At 36.9% G+C, this 16,427-nt stretch overlaps 1 protein-coding gene across 2 annotated transcripts in view; it reads right to left on the bottom strand.

Annotated features, from left to right (window-relative positions):
- MIPEP (mitochondrial intermediate peptidase) overlaps positions 1–16,427 on the bottom strand; it is a 65,404-nt gene that overhangs the window by 9,411 nt on the left and 39,566 nt on the right. For both annotated transcript variants that reach the window (XM_064409204.1, XM_064409205.1), the window contains exon 16: positions 12,287–12,406. In XM_064409204.1, the coding sequence (XP_064265274.1) occupies positions 12,287–12,406 (120 nt within the window). The remainder of the gene's footprint in view (positions 1–12,286; positions 12,407–16,427) is intronic.

The following is a 16,427-nucleotide window of genomic DNA, read 5'->3' as shown; positions in this document are numbered from 1 at the left end:
AGGGCGGAAAAAGTAAGTATTCAGCTTTTACTTAGTCTTTTTTTCCTTAAAAGAAAAGGGAACAAACAGTGCCTCATAATCTAAAGTACTTCTAACAGCTGATGAGAAACAAGCTACTAGCTCCACTATCTTTCCTGAGCAACAGCTACAAATAAAGTTCTCAAAGTTAGCTGTAGTTCAGCCATTCAAAATCTACTTTTTACAAGATCGTTACCTCCACCCTATGACAGGTGCCCAAAACAAATGGAATTTGCCGTGGGTGAACAATTGAGCCTGTACTGGTGACCTACACAACTGAAGCAGGAATAGCAAGTTAGATGAAAACATATCTCCAGCCTTCAATTTTCCTATGAGTCTTGATGCATGGTACAAATTCTTTAAAATTATAAACTTTTTTTCTCTTTAAGGTAAAGCACTGTACTGTATCTCATTGTAATGCAAGTGTGTTACAACATCCAGCTCAGACACAGAGTCTCCAATTTGCTTTGAAAGGTATTTTGGTTGTCATGTTTATACTTTACAGCTATAGTTTTTCTAACTAGTCCCTTAATTACAACCATAATCATTAAACTAAAAGCACATTTTGAAACAGAGCAGAAAGACTACATTTTTAGAAGACTGAGCAGGAAAACATGTCAGTTTCTTTTATAATAAATTTTTAATGTTATGATTAGAAGTTTCTACTCTCTCTCTCTCTCTGGAATGTGGAAAACTTTACTGATGAATTGGTTTCACATACTCAGAAATGGTTTTTAGGCTACAAACAAAAATAATTTCCAGGTGTTTGGCATAGTGAAGGATATTTCTACCTCTCCCATCAGAAAGGAATTACTTTGATAATCATATAAGCTGTAACTAAGACAGTATGTCTTACTTGAAACCTCAGATTACACTATTTCCTCAAATGCTCTTGGCATTTAATGGTCTGCACCTAAACCAGCTCATCTGCACTTCCAGGTTGATCAGCCATTCCATTTATTTGGTTTGTTGAAATTCTGTATCACAACTAAGCAATGAGAAAAGAACAACTTCTCAGCTATCTGCCCAAGACCAAAAGCTTGATTTCAAAGTCTGTACCTAAAATGGCCTCAGTACCCTCTACTCAATTCTGTTTGACCTTGTCTTTGCTAAGCTTTACTAACAAATGTCACATTGTTTCCTTTCATAAGAGAAAAGAAAGACCAAGGAATGACACTGCTCATCTGCCTCTCTGCATCTGGGGAAGCTTGCAAATATGAAGACGTGGAAATTTCAAAAATTCATTTGGAACAGAACAGTATCAAAAACAAGAAACAAATGGAGGATGAGTCAAACTGAAACTAAGATTGTTTTCCCACTGCAAACAGCAGTAAAGGAAAACCAGTAACAAACAGTGCTATTCCCTACTGAAATTTGAAGCCTGTATTTTTTTTTTTCAATCAGTACAGATTTTCCTCACTCTAGAGCATTAATAAATCTAGCATGTCATAATTTCCTGCCACTACTTTTGTCCAAGTCCTCACACAAAGTTCCTGATCAGGAACTCCCAATCTTCAATATTACCCAGAAACCATTATATTATTCAAATATATTTTCTGATTCTATTCTGTCCTAACAATTAACTTTTCAAGACTGGACTTAGACACCTATAAAAATATATTTAAACATTAAAACACCCATCCTCTACCCTAATTCACAAGAAGCTACCTGCCCACATAAAAAAACCTCTTCCTCTCCTCCTACTTCTTACACAGAAGATTATGACCTAGGCAATAACATGTTCAAAAACCACAAGAATATATAGGCTACTGCTCCATTAAAAAGTTCTATGATGAATAAAAAGATGTCTTCCCATTACTGGGGTGATTATCACAAATAATATTTAAAAATATTTATCACCAAAAAAAGCGAAATTTTAAAATATTATCACAAATATTTAAAACTAAATTATTGACCTCATAGCATAAAAATCAATTTCTCCATTTTAACAGATTCAGCTATAAAATTACTTGATTTCTTGTGTTATTTTCAACAAGGAGACATTTCTTCTTGAAAAAAAGACATATCAAATTTCCTTTTGGACAGGGTAAAGGCTAGACATGTAGAAATAGGGCAGTCTCCTTATTAAATGTTATATTTTTGGTAAGCAGCTAGAAAGTTAATGAAGACTCTGAGTAATTGCTTACTTCAAAAAGTTTCATGAATCCATTCCAGGAGTTTATAAAACAGTGCATTTTACAGCATAGCCCATGGGTTATGATAATATGCCATCCACAGGTCATGTTCATGCCTGCTTTTAATTCAGCACAACAGACTGCAATAAAGGTGTGTGACTGATCCACTGCTGTTATTAAACAGGCTTTTTTTCCACCAACATTATCAATCTTTTCTTATAACCATGTCTGAAGCATTTCCAAAATTCCATGTGCAATAGCTTTCCACCCCATCACGTGAAAACAAAAATACCTTACTGATACTTTTGTATTCTCACACCTTATCAGGACTTTTTTTTAAGTCCTTGTAGAATACATTCTTAGGGTAAGATTCAGTTCATTTTACTCAAACTACCTTAAACTATGTATCTTGCCCAAACTAGTCACATAGGCCTCCTTTATAGCTGAGGACAGAAATATTTATCTTGTTATCATTTGAGAGGATAGGATTACTGCTTTAGGAGAAATCTGAATCATTTACTACACCTTCCATCTTCTATTCAAAAGTTAAGCTCCTTCATTCATTTTAACAATATGCTAGGATCAGTTAAACCAAACTATTTTGCAGGTTATGTTACTTTAGGATTCAATTATGTGAATTTTAAATTTTGAACTGTTAATATTGTCACAAAAATAACCTGATACAAAAATTTATATGATGGAAAAAGATAAAACTGAAAAAAATCTGTGGGTATCTAATATATACTAGACTAGCTTTTGCTTGAGTGGGTAAACATGGTTCTAGAGGGTTCCACTAATTTCATCAGCAATCAGTGCTACAAAATCCTACTACATCTTTTGAAAAGAAATCCTACAGAAATTCTTGACCCTTGCTTGTACTTTTCAAAACGTTCTTCCAACAGTTTCTGCTGTGACTTTAGGTTCTCTGAAGTACACTTATGTCCATTTTGCTTTGCATCTTAAGACAAAAACACAAGTGAGAACCTGAAAAGACCAAATACTAAATTAAGGGAAGTACTTGTGTCATTTAAGACTTCTAATTACAAGTAGTGTGCTACAGTAATTACAGCAATGAGCAAGTTGAATTGTTTCCATGAAGAACAATATTTGACGGAGATGATATCTGGTGCCCTCCCCCTTCTTAATTAGAATTTTATTCTGGCAGAAAACCCAACAAAGGAGGAGCCAGCTTATCTCCTTCGGGGGCCACTGGGTGGAGAACCCCTTGTGTCTGGCACTCACGTGACACTATTGCTCCTAAAGCCCTTGAATTCAGCTATCAGCAGGGGTGGAAAGCTCTGGGGGTCAAGAGAAGCTGCAGGCTCTGGTTCCTTGGAGCCAGGAGAGAAGGGTGGTCAGCACGGGAATCACCCAGGCTACTTCCCTCTGCTGAGGCCGAGGCTTATCAGCGCCAGCGGAAATCCAAGACAATGCTGCTCTGCCATGCAGACAAGCACACTTTGGCCAGTGCTTTGAAATGGTTTGATGAGTATCAGAGTGCAGAGTTTGCAAACTGTTTGTGCCAGTAGCTACCTTTGGAGAAAAGCTGTAGCACTCCCTGACTGTAGAAACAACTCTCTCCATAGTTAACAGCAGCTTGCTCAGTCAACTTACAGTCTGGATTTTTGACCTCAACCCCTCCAAGTTTTATAGACTTACATCATCATTCTTCTGGAGTTTCACAAAAATAATAAAACGCAATAAAGAACCACTTTCTTTCCTGCAGTTTCTAATCTTGCTTAGAAAAACAGAAAACTAATTTCAAGAAACCTCATCTCATGCTGCACCTCTAACTTGCCTAATATCAATACTCTTCAGTTTTCCAGTGCTGTGCATTTCTGTGTTAGGAATGGGGAGAGCACAAAGTAAACCAAACCAGAGACATCGCTGACATTTCAGAAAGTGAGTCAAGCAAGAGATTAAGATTTCAATTTATAACACTTCCGTATTTTTATTATAAAATGATAAATAAATCTAGCAAGGCAGGAAATGTAAATATTTTTGCAGTTGTTTACACTAAGGAAGAGAAAAGGAATTTAACATTCAATTAACCACTTAGGTGATTCTAGATATGTACCATATGGTCTTTGAATTGCTTAAAGAAAAGTATTTCATTTTTATTTATAAACTATTCATGCATTTGAGCTGCTTATACCAAAATCATTTAGAACTATTTACTCTATACCCTCTTTTCACTTCCCCAGAAATGGACTGAGGGAAGGAGATGTGGGTCACAATAAAGTATACTGACATCAAAAATCTGTATGTATAATTTGCACTGCTTCAAATCTTTAAAAGACACAGAGATATGAAAATTGATTTTTGTGTTCTTTAACTGATCTTATTTGGTCAACTTAAGAGAAAATATCACTTGTAAACATTATAGCTAGTCTTTGAAGTAAAATATAAGAAATTTGCAAACATATGATTTTCAAACAAATCTTTCATATCATACCATGCAATTCTACAGAGATATACATATGCATGCAATACCCACTTTTCAATTATAATTCATAATTTCTATTATTGCCTAAGCTTTAAATTCATAAGCCTGAGATAAATAGAACCAGGTCACTGCTTCCTTTACATACAGACTTGCACTGAAGCCCAAATTTTCTACTTTTCCAATTAAACCTAATTTTAAGTATTGACCTATTATTTTAAAATAAACAACATGAATACTGCTTAAGATAAGCCCTTACAAAACCAAGAAATACCTTAAGCAAGATGGTAACTGCAAAATATATTTGCAAGTACAACTTAATCAAGTAAAGTATATGAATCAACAATGGAAGATGAAATCACTACCTGTTTACAGTACTGTTTATTTACTATCTTTTGCTAGAGTCATTTTAGAAATGGATTTAAGAGGTCATGACTCTAATCCTTAATCTGCCGTAAGTGCAGTGTGAATTTAAAGAAATTACATTCATCCATCTCAGCCACCTCCTGTGAAGCAAGGGTGCTAACAGTTCCTCTGTCTTGTTCTTTTCTGATTTGACTTTTCATAGAAAGGACAGTCCCCCACGGCACTTGAAGAGAATTTCATTTCAGACTCTCTAGGCTGTGTTCATGGCAATGAGGTATTCAGCTGTATCTATCACTGTCAAATATAGCACCAGTAGTGCAATCTCAGGGGGGAAAAAGAACCTCTGAGCCATGAAACAGAACTGTATCAAACTAGATGAAGCTATCTGTGCTTTCATATAAATGTACAATACATCTAAATATATTCAGAATTTTAGCAGGAGACATATGCAACTACTTCTTGCACTGCTCCTTAAAATGGTCTACCACATGGTAAATATGGCAAATGCTATCACTAAAGTATGTTTGAGTTTCATGGGGCTAACACTTGGAAAAAGAATTTCCTTAAAAGTGCTTCATATCTTATGATATCTGTAAACACTCTACTGCTGTAGATAGTTGCCCAGTGAATAGTGTCATATAACCACTGGAAAACAAATCTTCACAGTATTTGCTATCAGCATTTTCTTTATCATAAAATGAACTCAACTCCACAAAGACAGAAACCTAAACAAACCTTGAAAGGTGACTTTAAGAGCTTTTGAAAGTCCCAGCATCTACTTTAATACTGACCTCAGCAGGGCACCAATCTTCTTGAAATGGCTTTTAGCTATTAATTATTTATAGAACTATCACTTTCCCAGAGTTCACTGTGCACTCCTTTATTAATCTTTTCCTCAGACCCAGACTCTTCAACTTGATTTTACAGTATACTTTTAAAAAGGTTCATATGAAAACTAATCCAGGAACTTGCACTCTGTATAAACAACTTTAGTTTCCAACATGGCAAGTTAAAAAATTACCTTGAAGGGGTTACACAAACTTCAAGGAGTTGAGTAATAACATATGACTTCATCTCTCTTCAAAACTCAAAAAAGTGCCATATGAGCAACATCAGTACAATTCAAGTAACTGCAGAGGGAGAAGTGGAAAAGCCATCCTCTAGGAAGGCTCTCTGGCTTTATTATGAAACTTATGTCTCTGTGATCTACAACAGTGGTTTCTTTAAAACTGCCTACGAGAGATGCGAGACATACTTGGTGTCTGCTTCCCTCTTCAACAAATGAGGGAAAAACTAACAATACTTTAAAAGATTAGATACTACCCATAGTCACACTTGCTATAAATTATATAATTTTTCCCCTCCTACTATTTTCTCATTAATAAGAAAAAAATAATCACAGCCTCAATTCCAAATTTCTTTTTTAATAAAGATTTTCAATATCATTCATGTGTGCTCATAGAAATTTCTCTTTGCTAGCTCAAGACTGGATTTCCTTAACTTTCCTCATAGTTCCTGTTTCCAATCTGGACAGATTCCTGGTGATGTCCACTTAAAATCTCCCTGTCTGAAACTAAGCTTCCACCTGCTTTGTCAGCATGTTTTCTGTGTGTTGACTCAGCCACAAATCTACAGTTTGGTTGTACAATTATGATTTGAAAGAGTTAGAAAGCTTGTTAAGCATAGCGTTATGCTATCAATTACTTACATCCTGTTTCCAAGATTAATCAAGGTCTTAGGAAGAAAGTGGATTTTTTCCATCTTAGGCAGTTCTCAACAAAACTGGGGTTATTTTGCTCACTTGACTGTTCTTAATAAAAGGTATTTATGAGCTGCTTAATAATTGCTTCTATTACTTGTTGAGTGACAAAATCTGAACAATTAGTCTACAGTTCTCAAGATCTTCTCCCTTCATAAGAGAAGTATGAATTATCATTCACAAACTCATGAAGTGCGAGTTTCATGAGTTTGTGAATGATAATTCCTTCAAGTCACTGACTGTTCTGACAAGCTTAAATATTCTGAAAATCTGACTATATCTAATCTAGTTATTCTATTTTATTCTGTAATCTCATTATTGTTTCAATCCATCTCAAAAATTGCATGTATTACTTACTTAATTAAAATTCACTTATTGTTCAAAAAATGTTGAGGCAGAATAGAATATCACTGCTTTCTCTGACATTTACTGTTGCTCTTTCTCCCACTCTCCTCTTGCTTCTTTAGTAATTGTGGAATTCTATTACCTTCTCTACTTGTAATTCTCAACTCAGCATTTCTAGCCTTTTTTGTTCTGAATTCTTGTGTTCTTTTGGTAATTATCTCTAGCCATATAATGATTTCTACTTTTTATTATCTTAATAAAGTTTTAAAGGGCTTGGTCCTTTACTGCCAAATCTTTTTTGCATCAGGATGGTTTGTATCCTTGGTTCAGTCTCTTGGAACTACATAATGTCTTTTGAATCATCACACTTAGCTGTGTTCCAGTTAATATCTGGCAGCCTTCCTCTTTTTGATGCATTGTTTTTAATTATTATTGCTGGGTTTGGTTTCTAAGCTGCTTGAAACTTCCACAGCTTTACTTCTGGCTCATTAGAATTTACCCTGTATTTTTTTTTCACACTTTTATATGGCTTTTACTTTTCTAATAACCTCCCTTTCTTATACAGTCAGATATACAGGCTTTTTCTCCCACTGAAGTTCTTTTTAGCATCTTTTTGATTAGCACCATAAATTGTACTCCCTCATCTGCCACCCAGAATTGTTTCTTTAAAAGCTCTTTTCCAATAGCACCCATTCTACCTTTTAACTGTTTTTTTTTCATTTTCTTTAATGTGGCTTTCAGTTTTGCTTAGGTTCTAAGGTTACATCATAGTTTAGCCTAATAAATCTAAAATGAATTTTGGACGGTTCTAGACAGAATAAATATGAAGTGAAATTACAGTTTACAATTTAATAGGTGGCCACTACTTAGCCTTCCTTACCAATAATTTTAAGATTTATGTTCACCACTTGAGTTAAGTTTTCAGAATTCAAAACCACTTTTACCATCAGAGGTTAAAGGTTATCTCTTATTTACTTTAAGCCAGCTGTGTCATTGCTTCCTCAGTCTATTTATTCTTTTTATATGCATTACTGATATTCACACAAAATTTTATACAAAAACAGAGTTATATATAACTGCACATTAGTAGTCACTCCAAAAACCTAGCAAGAAATCCTAAGACAACAGATGCCACAAGGACACAGATGGCAAATTCTGTAACAAGATACTTCACCCAAACTGCCAGCTCAGTAGGCTGAGGAATAAGCCTGTTAAAACTACACTCTCTTCCACACAGATTTTCTTCAACAACAACAAAACAGAAGGCTTTGGCTCATGGCAACCATGTGTGATGCAAAAACTATTTTCTCTCTGTAGAGAAGCCAGTTCTGCCTATTGACACCAACTCCTCCTCAGCTGACCAAACACCCATGCCTCTGCATGTTCCCTGTTAATAAAAACTTGTGTTTTCAGCTCCCATGGCAAGTCACATCTTCCCATAGTGCCTGACAGCCTCCCTGAGCAAGCACTCCAAATGTTAGGTTGCATCTCATCCATTGATTTCCTTTGTCAGGAGCATGACAGACACAACCATAGCAAGTTAAGACAAGGACCTAGGTGGAGCCTCCCAAGGTCAGGATCCCTGTCTGGGCAGAGTCCTCCCAGCTGCAGGAAGAAGGCAGACTAACAACCACACTGGTGATACACCATTTTCATACACATCTTTGCTCTAGGGTATCTCTCACAATACCTGCCTTGTCTTCTGTTGGCAAACTTGGCTGGCTAACATTTTTGGTCTCACAGGTGTTTTGGTCTTTCCAAACACTAGCAACCATAGGCCATGCTGCCAAAGAAATCTGCACTCTGGACAAAACTATATAGCCATAATTAAACCTGTAACCTGATGCACACTTTAGGGTACCAGTAAAGGTGGTCCTTCTAAAGTAATCTGTATTTTTAATACGTTAAAACAAAAAGGCATCTAGCAAATTATTCAGTGTTCCAAAAAAATATCAAAGGCACCCTACATACCAACATGTTGCCTCCTACCAAAGGTAATTATAATTATGTGTGTGGGTTAATTCCATCATTGCACTTTGTATTCAAGTACCACACAAGAAATTCAGCTGTTTCTGGAAGAAAAGCCTACCAGAAGACCATGTTATTTTGAAAAATGCAAAAGGGACTATTTGGCAGTGATTTAAAAAAGAACCCAGATTCCTTTTGCCTCACTCTTCAAAACCATTTTTCCTCACAGTCAAACCATCTCCCACCAAAATTCCAGATTAGAAAAGCTTACTACAATGGACAGACAATTAATATGTAAGTCCATAATTTTCTGAAAATAAGAATTAATAACTCAAACTACTTCACAAAGAAAATACAGGTATGATGATCTGGGCAGGTGGTGTTTATTGTACTACTTCATTATTGAGAGCTCTTCCGGTAACTGCAGGAGGCTGCAAACTCCACTATCATTGTACAGTCTGTTTACCTTGTATCTCATTTTCTGCTACAATATTGAACCAAGCCCCCAGCAGGAGACAGAAATTATTATGCTTGGCAAAGGACTAGCAATGGCATATCATTAAGTTTTGATGACTGTCTCAAAGGAAAGTACTTTTCAAGTCTGAACTTCAGGGACATGAGGGGACTAAGCAACAGATTACGGGAAGAAACTTTGATCATGTCTCAGATTGATCAAAGGGTCACCCGATACATTTTCAAAAGCCTCTCTGGGCATCCTAGGGACAAATGTAGAGAAGACCAGGGGAGACACTCTAAAAGCAGACAGTATCATCAACTGCAAGGCAGGCCATAATTAATGAAAACTGTCTTCACAAGAGATAAGAAATAAACTATGATTTGAACAAAAGTTTGGAGCAAAAGCAGAGTACTGAATTCCCCACAGTGCACAGATTTTGACGCAAATGTACATTCAGGAAGGAATGGCTGGAAAAAGTACGGTCATTACTATTTTGTTTATCTTGCTTACCTAGAAGAATCAGAAAGAAGACTGGTTGCTTTCCAAAGGTATCACAAGGACTCAAGAATCCAGCCTGTGCAAAATTGCTGCTCACTTTCCAAACTCAGTAACACTGATCTCCTCTGGCAACAAAAACTGCCAGACACTACAAAAATAGGCAGATACATTTCCTTGCCCCCTGCCTGGTAATCATCAGCTTCTGGATTCAGTAACACAGCAATGAATTCCCAGGGGAATTTCATTCTCCAGGAGCCAGCAGTAAACTCTGTATACTTTTGAACAGATAAGCAATGGCCAGCCAGAAATTGAGATTTGCATTATTCAGACAAACAAAGTCTAGTGAGCTGCTGTTTCTCCGTGCTTCCATCTGACTTCCTTTTTGCCTTGCATGTGGCACCAGCTCCCGTGCCTGCCTGCATCAACACAGCCAATGCAAACACTGCTGCATGCAACACCTGCTGCCCCAGTGCTTGCAAAATCTGAATGGCAAAAACAGACCTCAACTGGACTTATTTTCCACTATCTCTCAACAGGACTTCTTTTGCACTATCCCTCCTTCTGCTGGCACATAACACGTGATGCTTAGGTTTACCTTAAATAGATACACCCCATGGGTGCAGCAGCAGCTTTTACACCCTAGATGTAGTCTATATGCCCCATTTTGAAAGCACTGTAACAAAAAGACACATTTAAATTGTCCTATTATCCGAGCTGTGCCTGAAAATGACAGAAGACACATTCTGCGGCTCTACTCCAGGAAATAAGTCTGCACAATAAGACTGAAGCCCAACCAAGTACATTCAGAAGATATTTACACAGTTTACTTGCCTGTCAATAGCAGTAAAACAGAATTGGGGTTCATCAGGAAGAGATAATAATGGATGCTTGCAGCTCTGACAGACAATGCTGCTACAGAAAAATCACACTAGTGCTAAGGAAGAAATAGTCTTATCCAACAGCACTAACTTAAGATACAGAAGCCCGACTTAACAATACATAATGTAATCTAAATGTATAGAGAACAGATAAATTCAAATAATCAAAACACTTTGTTTTCTCTGCCAGCTTTATAAGTACCTAGCCAAATAACAAACAAAAAAAATACCCTGGTCCTTACGACTGTATTTCAATGTCTAGCTCTGAAATCAAATGAAAGGAAGAAACATTCTTTTCACTCAAAAACCCCAACCTTTACTTCGAGGCTTTTATTTTTTTTAACTGGACTACAAATTAAACGTGCAAATATGTCTCAAGTTTAGAATGAGAAACAGCGAAGGACAGCAAGACAAACTACAGACATTAAATACTCTATAGAGTACTGATGTTATCCTAATGCAATTTTTCACAATGTTTTACTGAAATTTAAACTGTCTTACAGTTCTTGACACTAATTTTACATTCAATAAATATAAACACAGACTTTCTGACTATTCAGAAATTCACAGTATATTTTGCTGGGATTAAGTTCCAGGCCAAAACCTGCTGTCCTACTTCAAAATTATCATAGCCTCACTATAAGATGTTACACTCTTTTGGAGGGGTGAGCAGGGGAAGTACAGTTATGACAAGGAAATGGATCTCCCAACACCATCTCAGAAAAGGAAAGACATTTTGCTAAGGAGAAAAGTACACTTCCTGTGAAGCAGCAAAAGCATTTGGGTATTCTGACCACAGTGACAAACAGTGACTGGGGGGGGGCAAGCTCCAGGCAGGAATTCAGCTTCACACAGACCAGGAAATCCCATGACCGCTGTATACAAACTACACCTCTGGCTGTCACATGATGTGCAGAACAAACGCATGTCGTGATGAAGATCAAAATTAAGATAGCTCAGTAGAACTCCAGACTTCTTCACTTTCAGATCACACATGAAAGTATAAATGACATGACAAAGGTCACAGGAATGCAGTGAGAAGAACACACTTCCGTTTCCTGCTTCACACTTTCTCTCATGATGACAGCATACACACACCAATGTGCAGCACAGTGTTTTGCTGCCTTTTATAAGCAGCCTTTTAAAAGCTCAAATAAACCCTCTTTCCAATATATTGTTTCCAGTGCCTTCTTTACCAAGAAAATGAAGGCAAGGTAATGAATTTCATCATTAAAAACCTACATTTATACAAAAACATCCCTTTCTGGATAAAGTGAGTGAAAGAAAGAAAACTCTTTCAGTATAACAATACAGCAGTAAACACATGAGTGTGCAGGGCAAGGGTCAGAGAGAGGAAGGGGTGTTATTATGCTACCAAAGAAAAGGTGCAGCTTTTACAGTTATTCTGTTGCTACTCACTGTATTGGGTACGTATGGCAGTCCATAAACTTTCTCCTGTGTTTCCTTTAAAATTTCTGTGGTTGACTTTTTTAGAGGGTGTTTACCATGGTAGATTTGGTCCAAGACAGCATAAAAAACCTGAAGAGAGAAAATACATTTGTCTTTGGCACATGTTATTGGCATATGAAAACCAAAAAAGACACAAAGAAAAGAACGTGAGAGATGGACTAGGGAGAGGGAATAGTTTAAACAGATATGGTTTGGAAATCTTCTATAATTAGTATATAACATACTAATGTTATACAAGGAGAGAAACAGTTTTTGGAGTACACCAACCACCATGACCTTTTATAAATCAATGTTTACATCATTTAGTACACTGGAAGTACTAACTTGTCTGCACTTTTTAAATAAATTAAGATCTGTCCCTAAGACCCTCCAGCAATTCCCCTTTTCAAGAAAAGTATTTTTAAATAGATTTAATAAAACCTCCTATTTTTAAGTTAATTATTTTAAAGTTACTTAAGTGGATACTGCAAAATAAGCTATTTCAAGATGTGTACATGTAGCCATGATAACACTTCACCCCTGCACGGGCAAGTTATGGCTTAGGCAGTGAACATAAGAATTATGTTACGAATATTACAGAATCAATGAGGCTGGAAAAGGCCTCCAAGATTATCAAGCCCTACCTTTGATGTAAAAGGACCATGCCCACTACACAGAGCTGTGGACACTACTGCCTTTCTGCTAGAGCCCTGAAACAGTGTAGTACTAAGGCTGATCTTTCCTTTATTTTAGCTCTCACCATCAGAGCAATAAATTCCTTAAGTGTAAGCTTAGCTAAAAGCACACTGCATCAGGAGCGTACTTTGCCAGACGTAAGAGCTGCTCCATAAGCAATTTTTATGCATGTGAACTACAGCAAAATACAGGTGCATGACCAAAAAACTGAACAAGGTGTTCAGAGGGTGGGAAAGCAGCACCATTAAAAAGACTTTCCAAGCAAAGACAGCAAAGCAGAGTCTCTGGAACAGTAACAAAAAACATGAAACAGGCATGGACAGAAATTATTGCAGCCTTTTCTCTTAGTATGAAGATTCCCTATTTTGTGGAAGTGCAAGAAAGACAGAGGACATCCATTGCTCTACAACACAAAATATTTTTTAGTAGTTTGATGGATCCAGATGCTTAAGAGAAGAAGTCAGGTCATCCTGTGGTCAGCACACTTCATACGAAAGTTGACAATAAGGAGCCTCAAAAAGCTTTTTTGCATGGAATGAAGCAAATAATCTGGCTAGAGATTCAGGCTCAGTCACACTCCCAGGTTGCAATACCATCCCCAATGGCATAAACACACTGTTCCAGGAACTATAACCATGGAATTTTATGGAAAAAAAAAAGTTGTTTGGACATTTTATGTTACCTAAATAACACAACACCTTGAACCTCTGAAAAGATTCTTTATTATGAAATGTTAGTACAAATGATTCTTAACTCTTTAGTAATCTATCAGAATTCAAAATCTTTTTATTTGTGCTGGATACAACATGTAGTTTCACCAAAATAGTTACTGTTTCTAAAGGAGTATAATCCTTCTGTTTGAATAAGCTGTCTACTAACATATAGAATTCTGATAAACCCTTTGACAGTCTCTCCTGGCAAATAACAAGTGTGCACAATGATTTTTTTCTAAGAAAAACTGAGAGTTCTAAGCGTGGGGGGGTGTGAATAAACTGTGACTTGCAGGAGCTACTCCTAGATTTCCTGCTTTCTCCTCATTAGCCATGGCCATGGCTAATGAGAAGAGAGGTCAGTAAGACTCAATTTGCATGATCACTCATTAATGACATTGCAAGTTTTATGTCTCAGGCAGCAACACTGAACTAGACATGTAAGCACTCAACATTGTCCATCTACAAATACAGAGTAGCCAGTAAACATCTGTTCAGACTAAAAATATAAAGAGAAATCTACACTACACTGCAAAAGTACTTTTTTTACTCTTATTTACCTAAGAAGAGAAAGAGGCTTTACAATGGCTTTGCAATCCTAGTCACTAGAATCCTATTCATTTCTTTTTTTACACAGTTTAACAAAAGCTACAGGTTTATGACAGTAAGGGTGACTGAGAGTATGACCCACAGTAAGTACCGTGAATAGACCCGAAAATTACCTCATGTAATAGTCCTAAAAAGCTCACTTTCTCCTGTCACCTTAGACCTTTCTAACTGCAGTAGTCATTTCACACTAACTTCCCCTGTCCTCTCTACAAAACCTAAATCAAACATGAGGCACTTCAGCATCTGACAACAGACTTTAGCTTCAAGCTTCAGCACAGCCTTGACCCCCTTTTTTCTATCTCCCATCTTTGGAGATGATTGTTTGGACCAGTCTGCAGTTGCCCTTCAGTGTCCTTCACAAGATGGGGGTACTGCAGGGGACCTTCTCTAAAGTAAAATTTGGAGTGAAGTAGTTTGTGGTCAAGGAGCAAAAGCTCAACTCACAGCTAGGAAGTGGGGAAATGTCAACTAAAGGCCAGTGAAATGTTCTGCCTAAAGAACAATGTGGTGACAGGGAAATGAGTCACTGAAGTCAGCTATAAGCTCTCCCTTGATCCTGGCATATACACAGTGTGGGAAGAAAGCTATGAGCCAGGCCACCTGGACAGCACGGTTAAAAAAACCATCCCTGAAAATAAACTTGGATGAACTTTATACCCACATGCATTTCCATCTACAAACCACAGTTCTGTGTGTTTACACAGGCCTTTGAAATGGGAAAGGGAAACACATCCCAGGACCACAGGATTTTAGATGATACTGCTGAAAAGCAAGCTAATACTTAATATCAAGCAGATTATTTCTCATTTCATTAAAACAAATTTCTGAAAAGAAGTAAAAATAAAAAACATTATCAAATACTCATTAATCTTCATACTGTCTGTCTATTTTGCACTTACATTGGTATTTATTAGTTTCACTTGATTCCAGTTCTTTCTAGCTCCTTGTCTGCTTAATAGCATTAATATGCACAATTTTAGGCATTTTCCAGTGTAGTTACTACTGACTGAAAGACTCTGGGATTCAATCTGCCTGGCAAAAGCCTTAGGAGAAGATGTATGGACTCTCCTATCTTTCCTTCTGAGTAACTGATTACACGACCTAAAAGAAAATTCAGAGGTATTATAGTTATGAAAAATCAGCAATATTTCTTACTTTCATGTGCCAATAGACTTATTTTCTGAACAGACCACAGAAGAAGAACCTCCAGGTGTTTTCCACACTGCTGGAATATTTGTCAGCATTTTTTCTACTTTCAAAGGTCAAATATAGCTAACATAGCATCTAGCCATCAATACAGAATATAGTCTTTGCAAAGTCTGAAGGAATGGTATTGGAAACATCATTCCCAGTATTTTCAAGTATATAGCTAGCAGCACGTATATATTTTGGCATCTGCAAATTAAAATATATTTTGCTTCAATTAATTATTATACTTTTTAATTTGCATAACTTACAATATGCACTTCTAAAATGGAATGTATTAGCTTTGCATTTGCCATGTAGTCAACTTCTCTGGGACGTTTATTTGAATTATTCAACAGAACAGCTTTGCCAATTTGTCTCTTTGAAATGAGTGCACATTTCTGCAGGTTTTACACCTGGCATCTCCAAAAACACAGTGCTGAAAGTAGGAAATTAATAATATTATTCAATATGGCATTGTGGTCATCTGGCATGCATTGAAGCTAGTTTAACTTAATTTACACAAGAAAAATGTGATGGCAAGCAGCCTGCTAAATTACTGCATCACTGCCAGCACCAGTCAATCATTAGGCACCCACGGGAACTTGAGCCCACCAGAAGTGGGTGTTCTTTAGCCACAGGGTGTGGAATGACTCCAAGATAGACTCTAAAGAGGCCCCAGGAGCAGCTGAGGGCCAACAACAGCAGGGACATTGCACAGCCCCACCACAAGCAACTGATGCAATGACTTCTCCTTTTGGAATAATCTCTTCTGCACCACAGAACAGGGAGGCCATGTCACCTGTGAATATATTTGTGACTTATATTGCTTGATATCTGAGTCCATTTAGCATCCACAATGCCAACTTGGTCTCAAACCTTGACAAGATTACAGCAAATACATATAAAAA

This window comes from Passer domesticus, chromosome 2, assembly GCF_036417665.1.
Source record: "Passer domesticus isolate bPasDom1 chromosome 2, bPasDom1.hap1, whole genome shotgun sequence".
Taxonomy (NCBI): Eukaryota; Metazoa; Chordata; class Aves; order Passeriformes; family Passeridae; genus Passer; species Passer domesticus.
The sequence above is the reverse complement of the archived record's forward strand: the minus strand, read 5'-3'. Positions and strand labels throughout refer to the sequence as shown.